The following is a 19195-nucleotide window of genomic DNA, read 5'->3' as shown; positions in this document are numbered from 1 at the left end:
CTTATACAAGCATGAAACTAAACATTAAAATAACTTAAACTAATATTATGTCTCCTCTTCTGGTATAAAAAAATTAAAATAATTTATGTCTATTCCACTATTATTTCAAAGTAAAAAAACAGCTTAAGAAATGATCGCTGATTGTAACAAATTGCACGTTCCTATCTAGTCGATGTTCCAGAGACAAGCTATCGGCTCATCAAAGAAACCTTTGATTTCCTCTCTCGAGGAAAAGGGTACTTGATCTAGAAGTTAATAAAAGAACAAATCTGCAACAAGTTCCTGTAAACTAGCATAGTTTTAACAAAAGATAACTTGTTGCTAGTGGCTAAACTCCAAACCATTGATGTGGCTAAACTAAGACATGCAACAATGAATTATGACATACAACAAGCCGATGGTTGCTAGTGGATGTTCAATTCATGAAAAGATCCATCTCAAAAATACAATGATTCAAATACGACAAGGATGCTTCTCATTTTGGAAGTGCAACAAGACTGCATGATGAGAACTTAAAATGAGTCCCTATATGTAAACAAGATGGCATGGTAGAAACTAACATCACTGCTCAAAGCAACATAAGTCTTTTCATAAACTGCAAAACTTTCGAACATTATACGCAAAACTCAAGCAGCAGTAAAGGCCTTCTTCCCCCCGCCAGTTGACCCAGCAGGAATAACTTTCAGCACATTGAAGCGAACAGTCTTTGACAATGGCCTGTACAAGAATATAAACATATGAACTAAACATCAGTTTCACTTTGCTTTCAGGTAAAATTGCTAGCAATCCTCTTTAGTATTATAGACCATAATGGTAACATCACTAACTAATGATCTTCAAGGTGGTGAAATAATTGTTACCTGCACTGACCAATGATGACATGGTCACCTTCCTTCACACGGAAGCATGGGGATATGTGTGCTGGGATGTTTGAGTGCCTCTTCTCATACCTAAAGAAATAAAGTTAATCAAACTCCTGGAAGAAGCAATAAAAAGCACCAAGTATCACAATAAATTTGCTTGCCTTTGGTACTTCTTCACATAGTGAAGGTAGTTCCGACGTACAATGATTGTTCTGTTCATCTTGGCACTATGGCATGTGCCTGCTAGGATACGACCCCTAATTGAAACATTGCCGGTGAAGGGGCATTTTTTGTCAATGTAAGTTCCTGCAGATAATATAACATATTTGAGTACAAGCATGAAGAATACAATTAAATATGTCTATTAACTAGATGGTTTAGTCATCAATGGAGAATACTATGGGCTTACTCGGAAAAACTGATATTAATGTCCATCATACATAATTCACCTAATCAGATGGTTATAATAGTTAATGAAGGATACCAAACACATTTCTAAGAAGGAGCTAGTTTTGGTAAGGTGAAAAAGAAGTCATATGAACGTAGGGCTGTTAAGATAAATAAGTGGCTCAAGCTCGGCTCGATTAGAGTTGAGCTGAGCCTGAGCTCAAGTCAGCTTGCTCAGGCATGACTTGATACTCTCTCTCTCTCTCTCTCTCTCTCTCTCTCTCTCTCTCTCTCTCTCTATATATATATATATATATATATATATTGTATAATTTATAATCCTTGGATCTTTGTTCTAATGGCTAATTATCTATTCTAACATTTATCCCTACCCAAACACTAAATCCCTTTTAACTAAAATCCCACAGCCACCACTCATATCCCAAATGTCAAATCCTAAATCTCTCACAACACAACTACCCTAAATCCCAACTTCCTCAGCAACATCCAAGCCTTCTTCCCCCCTCCAATCCTTCTCCTGCCTTCGTTATCTCCTCCTCTGATGGCATGGCCTTTGGCGGTGGCAGCTCGGCCATCAGCTACCCCCTAGCACCCGTGCTAGCAAAGTCCATGAGCAACTAGATTCATCTTTGGCAGTCATTGTTGGAGAGGAGAAAGCTTTCCTCTCCAAGGTCATGATGATATGGGTTTGATGAGCAGCAAGAAGAATACCCATTATTATCTTGGGCTTCAACTCATTCACTTGTTTGCTCTAAGAGTACACTCTGTTGGGATGCGTACTTGCCAATATGCTTTGTTTGGAAGTTTCTCTCTTAGCAGGAAGAGGTACCACTGCTGCCCCCAACAAATGTAGTTTGCTAAAAATTCTAATTCCATATATTTTGTTCATTAATAGCATGAGATCGTGTGTCTGCTTTGAGCTGATACTAGATGTCTGTGAGGACTAAGAATGGCATGAGAGCAAAACATCTTCCACTCAACTCTGTTTGCCATCCCAAGTTCCACTAGTACGATGTCTATGACGACTCCTAAGCCTCGCGCTTTGTCATCTTGCTCCACAACGGCGTGGTGCAACTAGCATTCTCGTCAGCGCCCTTGCACCAAATACAAAGATTGGTTCTCCTACTCCCTCTTTGACCTAATGGCTGATCTAATGGCCTGAAAATTGGCTCGTTCATAGCTTGGCATTGGCTTGAGCTCGGCTGCAGCTCAAGCTCGAAGCAGAAGCCAGCTCGCTCAAGCTCGACTCATTTACAGTTTTACACCCCTATATAAAATGGTTTCTCTACAATTGTTACGTATTGTCTCTGTATGATAGATCTTCTAACATTGGAGGTATTCAGCCTCAACAGCATAGTAAATGAAATATGAGAATTCCAAAGTCATATATGCTGAATGAAAAAGGTTAAGCATACTGGTCAGACTCTAATCTTCTGCAAAGTCTCCAATATTATAAACAAATATACCAGAATCGCACCTTCAATAGCTTCCCTTGGGGTCTTAAACCCAAGTCCAACACTCTTCCAAAACCGGTTTCCGCCCTTACCAGGCCTCTTCCCTTTTCCAGATTTCTTCGAGCTGCAAGATTTCCAATTGTATTACAAAATACTCCGACTATTATCGTTTCCTTTTCATATAAGTAAAATGCCAGTAGAGGCCCAGTAACTTACCATAGAAACACCTTCGGCTGCTTCAAAAAAGCCTTCTCAGTCTGTATTAGATTGTAAAGTACAAAAGGTAATTAGGATTACACAGACTATGAATATTGAATTGTTAAATCAAAAGTAAACAGATGTGCATTCCCCATGAAATATATGGACATAAAGAAAAATGGATAAATAATTGATAAATGGTCTAGTAGGTGGAGAAAATGATAAGGCAACAAAATCAACTGCGTAAATTTCTCAAACATTTTTCCTTCTTCTTTATGGAGATGGACCACTAAATAGAACTTGGTGTGAAACAAGTTTTGCCGCATGAGATTATGAGCATCTGAACTAGTAAATTGCTTCATAACAGAGGAACTAAAAGATCACCTATAAAAGTTTGACTAAGAAAATTTTGCTTGTTCTTATGAATACATCCCAATATCCACATCCGAAAGCTAATACCTTTGGAATCTACCAATTCTTAGAATTTAGATGCCGCCTTTTACACCAAGAATCTACAACTATTCCGATCCTTCAGATCCACAATAACAACTCTAATCCTTAACCACGTCACCTAAGATCACACTACCTCTCACTCCAAGGATCCGAAGGACCAAAAATTAAATCTTTCATCATTCAAGTGAATAAAAGTTTCGACTAAAGAAGAGAAAAAGGAAACAGGGGAAGGGTTGAGAGATCGAATGACAACGAAGGCAAAGTATCAGACCTGCTCCGCCATGATATAATCGGATGACGATTTCGGAGGAGCAGAGAAGGCTGCGGCGAACGGCTAATAAGAGAATAGAGAAGAGAGAAGAGAGCTCAAGCGCGCGAAGGAAAACCCTAATAACACAGCCATAAGTTAGGCAATGGATCAAGGCCGTCCGTGGAATTAACTATGCGGTTCAGATTAATTGCGATTATTACCGAGGAAATTTCTCATCTCGCACCCTATACTTTTATTATTTTAATTTCAACCCCTGTATTTGTCCTTTAATTTAGTTTTAAAAAAAGAGGATTTAATGTAATTTGATGACAAAAAATTGTAGTGAGATTAAGAAGAGTGAAAAGAGAATATTATTAAATTACTACTACTCTTGAGAAAAATAAAATTGCATGCTATTACTAAGTCCATGAACAACATTATTTCATGGAATTATTGTTTTTATTACTTCTATTTTTATTTTTATTTTTCATATCACACATTGAAATAAGTGTTTTTTTTTGTGTGATATTAATGGCCACCTTATAGAGCTGACAGGAAAATGCTAAATTTATTAACATTTTACTTAAGATGTAAACACTAAACTCATTAGTGTCTATTATGAGTTTGTAGCATAATGAACCTCTCTAGTTTATCCAAATAATCAATGATAACCTTAATCACCTCCTAGTTAAATCAATTGCGTGCGTATCATATAATGAATATCTGATCCATTAAATGTTCGACGAGTAAGATAATATTATATAGGGAATGGTTTACGGTTTATATTTTTTATTATTTATATATTGATTCACATAATTTAGTAAATATGTGTAGAAACACTCTGAGTTAGATTTAAACTAACACCATAAATAGAGATATTTTATTTTTAAAATGACTAAATTATTCTTATTTTTAAAATAACTAAAATATCCTTAGTAGAACTTGATTGAAGTTAATTTAACTCAAATGTTTAGTCAAATTTAACTAACTGATGTAAATAATAAAAATATAGGGTGTAAACCATAATTTTGTTAAAGACAGAGTGTTATATATAAAATTTTCTATTATATAATATGTAGTAGGATTCAAGCAAATGATTCCAGCCAATTTAGTTCCAATTATCTTTAGCTTTGCTGATAACATTTGGAAAGTCCAATTTAGTGCCAAATGATTTCAAGGAAAACTGCACACTGGCATTACCAAATAGAGCATGGCAAACAGAAGCACAGTGGAGCTAATGCAAATTTAAACTTACTGTTAAACAATAACAGTTCATTGGGCTGTGATGATTATTTTGACAAACAGACCCTGCTTGATAGTTGATACATGCACAAATGCTGTCAAGAATGTCAATTTCCTATGTGTACAAAATGGTGGTGGGGGCCACCTATTGATTGAATGACAATAGAAAGGTTATAGAAGAGCACTCAAGATGCAAAGAATGTAAACAAACTAATGGCTAGTAGCCTCTCTTCAATTTTTCCCAGAGGTCTTTCTATCAACAAATATTATCTTTCTATCGGAACTCCTGTATCATCACGAACATGGATGGCATTCCAGCCTCCAGGGTCAGACAACCTGATCGCGATCTCACAATAGAATCATGAAGAAGAAGCTTGATGAGCACCCTCCTCCAATGCTGAATGGAGTGCATACCCCGAAATTATTTCACTCTTTCTGCAAAAATGAAAGAAAGTAATTGTAAAATGTACATATAACTAATATTGTTGTAGAGTAAGCAATTATTGTGAAACAGGTGAGGGAGTATGGAAGAACAGAGAGATAGTAGTGTCTAGTTTACCAAGTAAAACAAGCTTGATTACTAATGCGCAGTCTTACCAGAGAAATCCATGTCTATCGGGTGACAATCTTTACCAAAAATAACAAAAGAGATGATTCCATTGACGATGAAACTGTCCATATACTTGGATGGAGCATGGATGAATTAAGAGTTGACACAATGATGGTATTGAGGTGGGTGAATCAAATTGAATGACTTGTAAATGATTATTCTTTTTATTAACCAAGTACCTTGTGAATGATTGTAAACCAGACAGTCTGAACCTATGTCTAGTTATGTGCCAATGTGATATGATGAGCATGCTCCGACAAATATAATACTAACTTAAATAAAGGACCATGTTCTCTATGGCCTAGCTATTTGTGTGGACATCTATCTGGTGCCTTTAAAGCATTAAATAGTCTTTCCTTTTCTTAGCATCAGAACAATGTCTACCATATAACATCTTAATGACAGAGGATTTACTGGAAGCATACCTTCGGTCGCTTAGGATTTGGACCCTCACATGAATCACGAGGATGTCGAGAACTACTTTGTTCATTCAAGCTCTCCCTAGGCTGCATAAATTCATCATTAAAATCATGTATCATGAAAATGGCTTATGATGTTCAATGGCTTTCTGACATTTGGTAGAATAAGATCATAAATAGCCAATCAATCTTACCTGTCCATTTGGAGAACTATGATTATGTGCTGAGCCATCTGGTACTACTGCTGTTCCATGAGATATGAATGGCATAAGTTGACGAACCATATTGGAAAAGAGCACACCCTCTTCAGTGACTCCTACCACCTCAGGCATTTCAGCATTTCTGCTTGTGCCTAACTGTTCTGCAGCAGAACCTGTAGCAGACTCCTGACGGTTGCTGCCAACAGGAACTTGCTCACCAGAAAACACTGTTCTAAGAAACTGATCAACTCTACTGAGCAACTGAGAAACAGGGCTTTGGTTAATTTGCTGCCCAACATTTTGAGTATCGCTCCCTCTATTACTACTAGGTGGCTCCTGTTGACCTGTAACAAATCCCATGAACATACTTTTAGCATGCCCAATGACCATATTCAGGAGCAAACAAGAAGCATTTAACAGTATATAATCATATAACATAATGGTAGACCACTTCAATACATTGATTATGAATTGCTAGGTAGTATGTTCCAGTATGACTAGTTAATAACCATTTTATTCATGCAATAGTAGCTTACTAGCACTCCAGCAATCTGGCAAGACAAAATCTTACCAAAGTTTGAAGCGCTCTATGATGTGATTTTAGTCTATTGACATTTTCTTGAAAGATGACTACTGGTCTTAAAATAAGAAAAATCCATCAATGGAGGCTTTTCAAATATTTGGGTAGAGCTCAATGATACAATGAGAAAGATATAGGCTATAATTGCTGATAACAATGTCATCACATGGCTATAAGATCACAGTATAAGATGTTAGTCAGTAGACCTAATAATTTCTCAAATTTGACCCCTCAATAGATCAATTAATTCCAAAGACCGCATTCTGTATATCTATCATCTTGAGTAGTCTTTCTCCTTCCAAATAAGCTTCAGTTCTTCATTACGTGTTTCATCAAAGTCTTGCAGAATGATCTGATACTTGATTTTCTCATTCTCAAGTGCAGAAATTTCTTTCTACTACTTGTCTGAATAGGTTGCAGAGCAAATCATCTGTTTCCTGCATTTACCTTGGCGAGAAGTTTAAATTCGTATTAAGGTCGATGATGAGTCACATACTCGCATAATTGCTCAATCTTTACAAGAAATCTACTCAACTTTGAGTTCAGCTATAATAGAAGTAGACAAAAACAGGTTTGCAACTTTGCAAAATGAATGACCACTAGAAGGGCTTCTGGAATAGTTTTTATCCAACAGAAAATCTATTCATCGAGCACTGAACTTCAGTCATCTTTACTTCTTGTAATCAGTTAATAGTCACTCTTCTCACAACCCTCTATAAATATTCTTGTGTATAATGTATTAAGATCAAAACCCCTATAGAACACTTTGAGGATACCAAATAATATATTTCACTTTATAACGAAAACTTCCACTTTCCTATGACCCAGAGGTTTTGTAAAACAAAACTTACACGCATGGATCTAGTCACATAACAAGAGGAGAGCCAGTATTATATAGAAGAACATACAAGGCACATGCTGTTGCACAACGTTATGTCAGCATAGTAACATGTTGACTAGCAGTCACATTGTGGCGACAATAAAAACATCACTTACAAATAAGAAAGCAAAAATTGCATTTAGCATGAATAGAATTCATAGGTCTTTAAGAAACTACTATGTTAAGCATGGTCTTCAGCTCTTTGCAACATAATAACTATTAGGGAAATTTTGAAGGAGAAAAAAACTTTTTATGGTTCAAAACCCTACCTCGTTCTTTTTCTGAAAAAGCTCATGCCTCTTATAAAAATATATCCAACTAACACCTTATTGTTACCACCATAGCACTTTAATGTTACCATCACAAAAAATAAGTAATCATACTTCTCAAATTATCTACTGAAAGAGCAGTTTGAATACCCATTGACATTGGAATAGTTTTAAATTAAAAACATAAAAATTAGAAAGTAAGAATTGGAACAAAATTATATGACTCTGGGAGTAAACCATTACATGTGAGCTCATTGTGGGCATTGATGAGAGTAACTTATAAATTAAAAGTATCGCATTGATTAACATTGACTATTTCTTTCTAGATTCTTATATGTTAAGGTGAGATGAATTAAAATTAACCCAAGGTGTTAAAAGTTAGGGGATTTTTCTAGAAAAAGCAACAAGGTAGGGTTCAAAGTTTCAAACCAAAACAAACCCATAAGATAAGTTTTCTTTTTCCAATTCCCTGAAGATTATAATGTATTCAAAGTTTCTTGCTTAAGTGTACAATCACCTGAAAATATTGTCAATTTAATAGGACCAGGAGATCTAACCAAAGGAAATCCAAAACTGACCTTGGCCACCTGATTGAGTTGCTGAAAAGGATCCTGAAATTACAGGCGCAGAATTTGCAAGTAAAATGTTGCCATTTCTTGTAATACCTCCACTGCTAGATTCTAAATTTTGCATTTGCATTGCAGGTTCAAGATTTGCTGGTTGAATGACATTGGGGCTACTCTGAGAGGGTTCATTTGATGAATGAGAAACTCTATCACTAGTATTCCCAAGAATAACATGTTGAACTCTGCCAATCAGAGGGTGAATTACACCAACTGCACTGCCAGCTGTACCTGATTGGGAAATGTTGACTCCAGCAGGTACAGCAACCACTGTTCTTACTGGTACTACCCTTACTGCAGAATCACCATTAAGAGAAAATGCTTGATAGCCAGCATGTATACCAGAAGAATTTCTCGAATCTACATGCTCTTGTGATTGCTGTGCACCAGCCTGTTGCCTCGGATTAGCAGTGACAACAGGAATTGACTGTCCTACTAACAAAAATGATTTCATTAAGAATCTGAGAGACATTGAAGAAAACATGCAAGAGTGGCAGTACCTGAACGCATATGTACATCAATATTTCTATTACGAAATATAGAAGCAAGTGATTCACCATGTAGACCACGACCAGGGTATCCAGCTCCCAAGTGCCCACCAATATTTGATGGATAAAAAGGAACAGGCTGCAGAGAAAATGGTAAGAAAATAGAAGAAAATAGTAACCAATTTCAATAAATTTGAACTTGTACAACCTGAACCATCAGAGGGGTTGGCCCAGATGCAGATATGAAAACAGCTGGCCCAGCCATGATCGTGGCTTCCATCTGGACAGGAAAAGCATCTTATAGGTTGCAAAACAGCATTGTAGGTTCTGAAAGAAGAGAAATGGTCATCCACAAAACTTACTGGTGCTTCACCCATGCGTGACATCATTGTAGTGCGACCAAGCTCAAGTAACAAGGAACCCAACTCTTGTAACAATGTTCCCGATCTAAAGACACTATTTTGAAGATTCATCCGCAACATTGAATCATTCACATTTACATGATCCTCCAGCTGCCTTGCAAGTTGCTGCATGATGGAACAAGATGTCATCAATTATCACAGAAATCAGTCACATTTAGAATATCTGAAAAACAAAGAAACATAGACGGTGCCTGCCTAAATTTGTTATAGATTGTTATCTCTATTTTGAATATAAATTGGATATTCAAACAAAATATTTGTGAACAACAGTTAATTGTCATTGTCATGCAAGACATTTTCCCATTTCCCAACAATATAAGGTCCACTAGTTACTATGAGTCCGACAGAGTTACGTCAGTAGCTATCAACTTGATATTAGCCCTCCAGAAACTATATACTCCAACAATAATGTAGGATGATACTATGATTTATCAGTGTTTTAAAGAGTCCAGTCCATATTGTGGTCCAAAGTTCTACACTGGTGACTCAGTTGTAGAATTTTGTCATAAATATAAGATATTAAAATTAGTCATGTGTAGATAAATATGACAGTCATTCTTCAAAGAGAAGCATGCATGTAGAAGTTTGAATATTAACTGAACCAAAATATCAGCTATCATGTCTTTCATACTGAAATTTCTATGTCTGAAAAACTACAACCACATGAAGGGTGAAAATATTTAAAAACAAGATTTAGAAACTTAATATCAAATCAGCCACCGGAGAAAACGATACTTATCGACCGTATCAGCCGCTAGTATCGGATTAGAATATTTTCAATTACGTAATTCTAAATATTGTTGAAAAATACAGGAAAGTTTTTAAAAATAAAAAAAAAACTGACAAATAAGATAATAAAAGTTAGTCACATATAAAGTCTAAAAAGCAAAGAAAAATATCACTTAAAACCATAATGAATTTTGAGCTGAATTTAGTAAATCTCTATGCTCGTAAATTATTGCTGTAAAAGTAAGACGAAGAAAAAGATAAGCTTGTGAAGTGTGAAGGGAGGATGGAGAGTGTATATAAGAGATAAAAGATAAAAACTGAAAATTTAAAAAGAAGACAACTGGAGACATCAATTACTAATATCTCCTAGGTAAGATCCATCTTAGATTTGACCTAAATCTTAAAATTATTTAGTTTCGGCCAAGTTCGACCAATCAACCGATGCGGTCGATCCCAAGCTGAAATCAGTTCAGGTTACGATCGAGATCGGCTGATTTTGCAAACCATGTTTGAAAAATTCGTAATAATTATCTGAAGTTCTGAATGCACTTATTCTCTTATTGTTGGTAACTTATGAACTTAAAATTAAAATATATATAGTAAGTTGAATGTGAACAAACACAAAACAGAGTAGGTACATACAAATAACCATCCTTCTGCCTGTTCCATGAGAAGTTGTCTGGTGGAGAGAATAACTTCTGCTAAAGATGCTGGATTACCACTATGTCTGAAAGCTGAGTGAAACTGGTACTCATGATTCCTCGCTTCATTAGAATGAATTCTAGAAGCTTCTACACCATCATTCGGCCCCCTTCCTGAAGGAAATGTACCTATCACACTTGACCCAGCCCTCCTGAATTCATCCCTCATAAAGTCCAAATACTGATGTATGGTGGTCAAAGAATCAGGAATGACCTGCAGAAAAGTAAAATCCAGTAAGCATATATCAATCATGTACAAGGCATTTGTGTTGACATAATGGTTGAACATTAAACTTTTATGATGGTTAGTAGGCTAGATAACAGCCTTAAAGAGAGGTATACATTTGCATGAGAGGCAATAACTTACAGTTGGTTGCTGAGACCCTAGAGGAGATTGAAATTGAAAAGGACCCTGTTGTGAGTCAAGCTCAACCCTCAAAGAAGCTGGATTTGGATGAGGCTGGCTAGAACCCGAGAGACCAGTATCACTAGAAGCATGTGCAACCTGCTAAGCAAATAATTGGAGGTTATATTGTTGGAAGTTTATAACTTGTGCTATATTAGATGACTTATCCATATAGTAGATCACCATTGGATCTGTCGCAGTGCTCTGGAATCCAGTATTTATACCAATAGAACTTAGGAGACCAGAAATAACCTGCTTAGAGAAATCAGTAGAGCATATGAGAGTACAAATTTGAATTTAACTAAGCACTGAAGTTCTATAATTCGATATCATTCTATGTTAACCTCTCACCCGATTGAGGTGCGAAGTATGATCACCCCCTTGATCCCCTTGATCTATATTGACAGCCTCAAACACAATACTGTGAGTCAATGGATCACCATGAGGACCAGCATTACTTGAAGAAGTATTTGTGGCTGTGATACATAGGGGAGTGAGATTGCATGTGCAACTTCAAGGTGATCAAGTTCAGGAAAATTGACATCTCTAAAAGAAACTAATACAAGAAAATATCAAACCATGAGGTGCAGAGTAATATAGTGGGCAAACTATTCAGTAAATGATACATAGTGCAGAGTAATATAGTGGGCAAATATAGTGGGCAAATATAGTGGGCAACTGGGGACATCAAACTCCCCCGAGTTACAAGTCTCAGTACACCATTCCTCGCAAGAAAAATGATTTATTTAAGAATCAAACACTTGCAAAATGTGGAAACCCTAGCATAAAGATCATCCCTTTCCCTAAGTTTGAGGGTAGCGAGCAGCTAATTCATGAACCCTAATCCATTATTGAGTTTCCGAACATTGGTCTAAACTATATTTGGCATAAAGAACATAATATAATCATAACTACATAACAATAGTGCTCGATTATTTTTGGGTTAAAGTATTGTCTATCCCAACTAATCTTATCCCACGCGCTTAGAAAAAATTTCAAGAGCAAAATAACATTCTAGGGATATTATTCTCATCTTATAGCTCCTTTTGGAAAGAGGCCTAAAGATATTTAGAAGGATTTTTAAATCCATCAGTGACATTAAAGATTATTTTATTACAGAGGATATTAAAAATGAGAAGGGAGGGAATGGCCTTCCCTTGGAACATGGCCCTCCCTCCTTCCCTCCCTATCTCTGACTTGCATTGGAGGCTCACTTTTTCAACACAATAATTTGGAATGCATTATCCTATTCCCTACAAATTTTCTTACAAAAATCAGATCCTAATTCTTTTTTAATTTTTTTTTTAATTTCCCATTCCATTATATACCACTTTTACACATTCTTTTGCTTCTCCATTCTTCTCTCACTTGTCCATCTATCCATCTTTTGAAATTTATTCCACTATAAAAAGGACCAATAACATTTACAACTTGTTGTAACCCAAACTAGAAAAGCCTATAATTATCAAACAGCATTTCAAGGAATTTGCTACTCAGTAAACCAGTTTACAGAAATTATGTTGTCGTAAGAAGGATCACATAATGCCGGAATTGGGAGTATATCTTCATACCATTCCTAGAAGATTGGAGCTTTATGTACTCTGTGAAGCTACTCATGGAGGAAAAAGGAAAAGAAGCATGGACATTTGGAGGTCAAATATATTTTTCCGGAGGTCAAATGTTCAAGCACATATGCAAGCAGTTTTTCTATTGTGTAGCTTTCATATAAGGCAGCTTAGTATTCACTTAGGCCAATTATGGGATCCACAATAGAATACAGGAACAACTTCCTGAAAATGAACTGCTAAACTGCTAATATGACTGGGCATATATATATATTCATGATGGTATAAACATGGCATAACCTGGTTCAGAAGATATAGCTTTCAGAAAATATGAAATCAAGTCTTCAGAATTTGGATTAACAAATAGAGGTATAAAAAATTTGAATGGTAAAATCAAAGTTCTTCAACAGAATAGGTGGAGGAAAGAAAATACAAGGTATGTAAAAGAACAACAATTGATGAAAATATCCTTGTATATATGACTGGATATATATATATATATGAAATGGAGAGTGTATACATTGTTTTTTAAAGAAAGCAAACCTGGATGGCTTGGTGCACTGTCAAATCCTCGATAAGCTGTTGAAGGCAATGATGAAGACTGATTTGGTTGTCTAGCGACAAGATGCAATGTGTGACCATCTTCCACATCTAAACAATTTGTATCAAGGAACAACACTTTCAAGCTAGTTATAATTAGTTAACCATATTTATGAAGAAATAAGGCAAACATAGATCTAGTAGTAGAGAAAACTGCCTAAGGATAAAACTTGATTATTCACATGCTAATACAATTTAAAGAAAAAGAAATAGTAAAAGTGAGATAGTACAAGCAATGTATAAGTGGCAGGCCCTAGCTATTTACACGGTCAGAGATACTGTAGCCTTGCAGCATAAATGAAGCTTAGAATTCCTAAGCATGCTTTTGCAGCAAGAGTCACTAATTATCCGTACAGTGGTAATACAACACAAAACAAATCTACACTACCAAGTGTAGAAAAAAAGATGACATTTGGAATATAATGAGAAGATAAAGATTAAAGAGGTTTCATTTAGTGATTTAAAAGCAAAAGGAGAAATCACAATGTTAGAAAAGTTCACTCACTAAGCAAGTGCATGAGAAAGACTTCTCTAAATGCTACTTTTGTTGTCCAAAGCTGTACTCTGGGTACACATCATGGAGCCCAATATGTCCCTCAAAGTTAAGGAAGATATATAGCTTCAAAAATTTATGTTTCTGTTACACAACAATATTGAAACAACTGAGGAGGGTTGGTTTGCATTGGACAGCCATCTAACAGGTCTAATTAGGTCCAAAGCACAAGAAGTACAGTTTAAATTAGGCATGAGCATAGAGTGTTTCAGTGCATGAGGCGCCCGTATGTGGGGTTTGGGAAGGAAAGATAAATAGATTCTCACCCTATTTCTAAGGAGGTTATTTCCAATACTTGACTACCTAACCTCTTGAATATAAGGGGAAGCTTTACTGTCACATCAAACGGCATTCTCCACAGACCCCACACAGGCATGATCATTTTCCATGTACAGATAAATATTCATAAAAAAAAAAGTACAGATAGATAAATACATCTATGCTTACAGCTATGGTCTGCTAGTGAAACTTATGGCAAGATGCTTTAGAATATTAGAAGGAAAATGAAGGGTCCATGTTAGCAATAGCATGAAGACATTCTTGAATTCCATATTGAGTCAACATCTAGAGGGCCATTTTGGGGTTTGCATAATTTTCCCCTATATCTCAAAATTTTCAGATAACTTGATAAAAAGTGAGTTGCATCTAACATTATCACAGATGTACATAATTAAGGAACACAAGACAATCAATAATAAAGATATAAACATTCAATTCATGGTCTGTTGGTCACAAAATTTATTGCTGTAATATAACAAAACAGCGTAAGTCATTTACTAAAACTAAAGCTTCTGTACAGCTAAACTAGATCATCTTAATTTTATGAAAACTCAAAATTAATACATTGAAAGGAACAATCGTTGTCTTTCATACTCGTATGAACCACAATAAAAAAGAAAGGTCACTACCTCTTAGATTAACATAAATTCAGTCCTGAAAGAGGCAGTACTATATCAAAGAGCCAAGGAACTAACATTAAGGTGAAACTATGACATTTCAAAAGAACTCGTATATTTGACAATAGAATAAGTATAAGCTTAACATATAATCAACATTCTTATTGATATGCTTTCAAGAAAAGAAACAGAAGTATCTAATCCATCGCAAAAGCATAAGTGATTACAAATGATACAAATATACATGAAGCATATTGTAACTTAACTTGATAAAAAAAACATAAGTATTGTAAACAACTAAACAAGTGCAAATGGATACGGTATGCAGAAAGTAGTTCATCATCTTTCAAAACCTTTCCACGAGAGATTAGGCGTTGTTGTTCTGATACTACCCCAGTGACACTAGCAATTTGTTCTTTCAGCAGTGGAACTGGAACCTGCAAGGATATCAAATGACAGAAAAAGTGATATAGACATGATCTAACATAAAGAAGATAACAGGAACATGTCAAAACAACCTCAATCTGATAATCTGATAAGATATCAAATGACAAGGAACACATTCATGCCCTTGTGTGCTGACATAGCTGCATAGGTGCAAGATAATGCGATGCCTCACTTCATGCAACTGTGCAAGCTCCATAAAAGGAAAAGGACAGTCTACTCACCAAATAGGCAGAGATATATTTTTAGACGCCCATACTAATAAGCAATGTAAGCATATCTTAAAAGATGTAAAATCCCAAAAAATGTCTTGCCAAGGAACAAGAGAACATAAATTTTGTACAAACTGTTTTAGAACGAAAAAAGGTACACGAAACTTCCACTCAATTGTTCAAATGAAAAAAAATATATATTATTGGAAAATAAATGTTGGGCCTAAATGAAGTAATGTATCACAAATGGGAGGGAAAAATCTGTAGACGCATGATGAATGAGAATGATGTGTTTACAAGAGCATAATCCTTAAGCCATACTACCTAACCTCAAGACTCACCTGACTTTATATCACTACATTTAAAAGGCAGTATATGTTATAACCATCATCAATAGCAGCCGCCAAAATTATGCATATGTAGGCTTCATCTTTCACTTGATTAATAGGTATAAAGAACATCTTTAATTCAATTCACGCATACTAATTTAGATCTATTTTCCACCAATTTTCTGTTTTCCTGAGTCCTGAAAATAAGCTTAAGTGTTAAGTTTTATACATCTTCATACTTGGGCTTACACCTCACCAATGTGCACAGATATATCTAAGTCTGAGCCAGTCCAATAGCTTCTTGGATTCCATAGTCCAAAGATTTCAGAAGAGAAAAAAAAAAATGTGAGGCACCTAGATGAGGCAGCAAACAGAATAAGCAAATTAATCCAAATGGAACATACATGTGACTTCGGCATTCCAAGGGATGAGAAAAACAAAAGAAAAAGTAGATTTTACTTACCACAACTTGCCAAACATTAAGTACCAATACCATTGCAGTACCAAGTACCAGGGGACAAATAATAAATGTTTAGCATATAGATTAGCACCTATCAAGCATGGACATGATACGGTAGGGAGACGGGTTCGGATAAGCCGGCCGATATGGTAAATGTTGAAAAATAAGGATATGATACACTTAAAATATATAGCTCATATTTGAACATATTTATGTTTACACATATATATTAGTGAACATATGTACTTACATTTTCTTAATTGAGGAATTATATATTATTGTTACATGTGATAGTTTATATAAGGAGACTTCCAATTTATCCATTAAAAGAACTACCATTCGTAATAAAGGTCTAGCATATTACGTAGTATATTGCTAACTAAGGTGTAAGATAAATAAGCGAACTCAATCTATAAATAAAAAGAATTGACCATTTTCCCGATACAGATTGTCAAATTAACAAGCAAGATCAACCTTTTTACAAAGAGAAACCTTCTAGATCTAATAAGAAATGAAAGGTAATCATCTCCTTTGATTTGACTCGTATTGGCAGGAATCTTAAATGTATCTAAGTATTCGAGAACTATCCACAATATTAATTTCATTTTCAAAAATCGGATACTCTAAGAAAGTATCCAACATAGATATGGAAGTAATCGATGAGTATCGTATCCGATATGGATACGACAAGAGTTTGGGAATATCCGTGTTTCCTAGAATAGCACAAGATAAATAGGAACAACCCATTGGCGATGGAATCAAATCATTAATGCATGCAAGGGAAGTAAATAACAAGTTAAATAAGGTGTGCCAAGAAGGATGTGCTAAGACTACCTGAAAATTGAAACTGAAGGGAAATAAATTAGTATGAGAGGCTCAACCAAATTATTATGATGTAAATAATCCAGACAAAATCAATGATTTAAATGCACTCTGATGACAAGTACCAAATCCCAACTGATGAAATATGATCAAAAGAAGTTAATCACTATATGAACTGAATAAATAAATAAACAAGCACAAAGTACCTACACGCTTATTAACACGCAAAGTGTATGTCTGTGAATCCAGAGTTTTAATTTTTATCTCGATAGTAGTCTCGGGATCCTTAGCCACATCACCCTGTGAGGTACTCACTTCAGCAGCACCATTGCTCCCCATCTGCCTAAACTCAAAAGCACCTACATTATGTATAAAAATTTCATTTATTATTCAAAGATGATCAAAGGCAATAATTTGATAAACTATTAAAATCAATAATATCAAACAATAGTCCAATATCTGCCCTATGGCCAATACTATATGGCAATACTGCTCAATTAACTTTACTTTTTAATCCACAGGACGCTATCGACCGATTTCTTCAAATAGTCAAAACTTATATCATGTTCACATTGCACTGAACAGGACAACATTTCTTTAACCCTCAATTGGCCCCGCAGTTACTCGGAATTCCAATATTCCCCAACAATACTAATCTCTCGCAGATTCTCGATGGCCTATCGAGTTGATCACAATTCAAAAACTCAACTTTATCTAAAGAAACACTGAGAAAAAGCAGTATTCACGAATAAATTCAAATATTCTCCAACAATCATCAAACTTCTAATAGCTCACGAATTATCCACGGCCTATCGACTTGCCCACAGTTCAAAAAACTCAACTTTACCCAAGAAGAACACCGGAGAAAGCAACCCGTACAAAGAAAGACAAAATCTTTGAAGCACCCAGTTCCCAAAAGATCAAAAGAGGCGGCCAACGGGTTCAACTCCACTCGAATAAGATGGATCCAATTTTGAGACCACGAAAATGAATCCAATCTGATGGAGATCTTTATGACTCTATTTCCTGGAATGGCGACTGCTCCGAGACGAACCTTCGAAGGAAGAACGAGACAGGAGAGAGGAGAGAGAGGAGAGGAGAGAGAATTTAGGATATCGATTGCTCTTCTCCCCGTTATATAAGTGGTATCTTTTTATATTAATTGGATGTCTAGGAGATTATTTTAGTGGGAGGAGTAAATCTAACAATAATAATAATAAATATATATATCAATATATATATGGAAAATTGAGCAGGGGCGGCCGCTTACTTGGCCTTCAAATTTTCAGTAAATTTATGATTAATTCTTGTGTTAGATACATTCTACCCTCTCCGTATTTGGACCAAGATAACTTTTACTTCCTAAACTTTATTTTATATCCCTTTACTTTTTTGCATTTTTAACTAGTATTAATTGTTAAAATTTTGTATTCAAACTTTGCCATGCTAATATTCTTTGTAATATAAAAATCGTTACTAGCTTGAAATTTTATTTTATATCGCTGAGCTACCGGTAATTTCTATTTTGCACTAGTTATTAGCTTTTATAGGTCGGACTCGGTCTCGAAATATAATATTTATTAATATATATATATATATATATATAACTCGTCTAAAATTATTCCCCTTTATAAACCCAACTTTCTCTTTTTCTATAGCTGAAGCTTAAGCTTCACTCGATGCGGCTCAAATATAATATTTATTAATATATGTATATATAATTATTAAATATTTGATTTAATGTTTGCTATTCTATTTAACCCTAAGTCTAAAAATATTCCCCTTTATAAATCCAACCTTCTCTTTTTATTAATAAAAAATTAGATAAATTTTAAAACTAAAAGTTGGAGGAGTTAACAACTTTTTTTTGATAGAAGAAACTGTATTAATTGATAACATGACACAAAAGTACCTTAAGTATTGAATTTTATACATGGTGTATTCCTGTATAATATAATGCTTAAATAGAAGAAAATCCTTGGGCTTTCCATAGTTTAGCTAACCGGTCAGTAGCCTGATTAGCCTCTCTTTATCATTAGAAGGCGATCAAAATATGAAGAGAGAGAAAAGTTGAAAAAAGTCTTGTGATTAAGAGTGTTGATGAGAATTTTTTCCATAG

General features: G+C 35.2%; 2 protein-coding genes across 6 annotated transcripts; both read right to left on the bottom strand.

Moving 5' to 3' along the window:
- Positions 1-398: 398 nt before the first annotated feature.
- Positions 399-3765, bottom strand: LOC140766450 (small ribosomal subunit protein uS17). The gene is made up of 6 exons (XM_073105794.1): positions 3648-3765; positions 2942-2982; positions 2749-2849; positions 1025-1169; positions 861-950; positions 399-717 (listed from the first exon to the last, which is right to left on the bottom strand). Exons 1-6 carry the CDS (start codon positions 3657-3659, stop codon positions 627-629), a joined length of 480 nt encoding a protein of 159 aa, XP_072961895.1. The 5' UTR covers positions 3660-3765; the 3' UTR covers positions 399-626.
- Positions 3766-4877: 1112 nt separating this feature from the next.
- On the bottom strand, positions 4878-18195 carry LOC140766927 (ubiquitin-like domain-containing protein CIP73). Of its 5 annotated transcripts, none has more exons than XM_073106617.1 (15): positions 17919-18195; positions 17287-17435; positions 15129-15246; positions 13304-13411; positions 11547-11671; positions 11379-11447; positions 11157-11294; positions 10731-11003; positions 9300-9464; positions 9146-9217; positions 8950-9076; positions 8405-8884; positions 6092-6441; positions 5904-5984; positions 4878-5303 (listed from the first exon to the last, which is right to left on the bottom strand). In XM_073106617.1, the coding sequence occupies exons 2-15, from the start codon at positions 17413-17415 to the stop codon at positions 5295-5297; spliced, it is 2244 nt and encodes a 747-aa protein (XP_072962718.1). In that variant the 5' UTR covers positions 17416-17435; positions 17919-18195; the 3' UTR covers positions 4878-5294. The 5 variants fall into 5 exon arrangements, with proteins under 5 accessions (XP_072962718.1, XP_072962723.1, XP_072962719.1 ...); XM_073106622.1 differs by having other exon boundaries at positions 8405-8881; XM_073106618.1 differs by having other exon boundaries at positions 17924-18195.
- Between the last annotated feature and the right edge of the window lie 1000 nt (positions 18196-19195).

Source organism: Typha angustifolia, chromosome 9, assembly GCF_048772165.1.
Source record: "Typha angustifolia cultivar Huaian chromosome 9, ASM4877216v1, whole genome shotgun sequence".
Lineage (NCBI taxonomy): Eukaryota > Viridiplantae > Streptophyta > Magnoliopsida > Poales > Typhaceae > Typha > Typha angustifolia.
This window is presented reverse-complemented; position numbering and strand designations above follow the sequence as displayed.

Bases quoted from the DNA above. Each gene is read 5' to 3' on its own strand.
- LOC140766450 (XM_073105794.1), bottom strand. The intron at 1,170-2,748 runs GTGCGATTCTGG...TATTATCTGCAG, and splicing joins CCCAAGGGAAGCTATTGAAG to GAACTTACATTGACAAAAAA. The intron at 951-1,024 runs GCAAGCAAATTT...TTATTTCTTTAG, and splicing joins TATGTGAAGAAGTACCAAAG to GTATGAGAAGAGGCACTCAA.
- LOC140766927 (XM_073106617.1), bottom strand. From the start codon at position 17,415: ATGGGGAGCAATGGTGCTGCTGAAGTGAGTACCTCACAGGGTGATGTG. The intron at 13,412-15,128 runs GTATCCATTTGC...CAAATTGTTTAG, and splicing joins TGAACTACTTTCTGCATACC to ATGTGGAAGATGGTCACACA. The intron at 9,077-9,145 runs GTTGTACAAGTT...TTTTCTCTGCAG, and splicing joins CAACCCCTCTGATGGTTCAG to CCTGTTCCTTTTTATCCATC.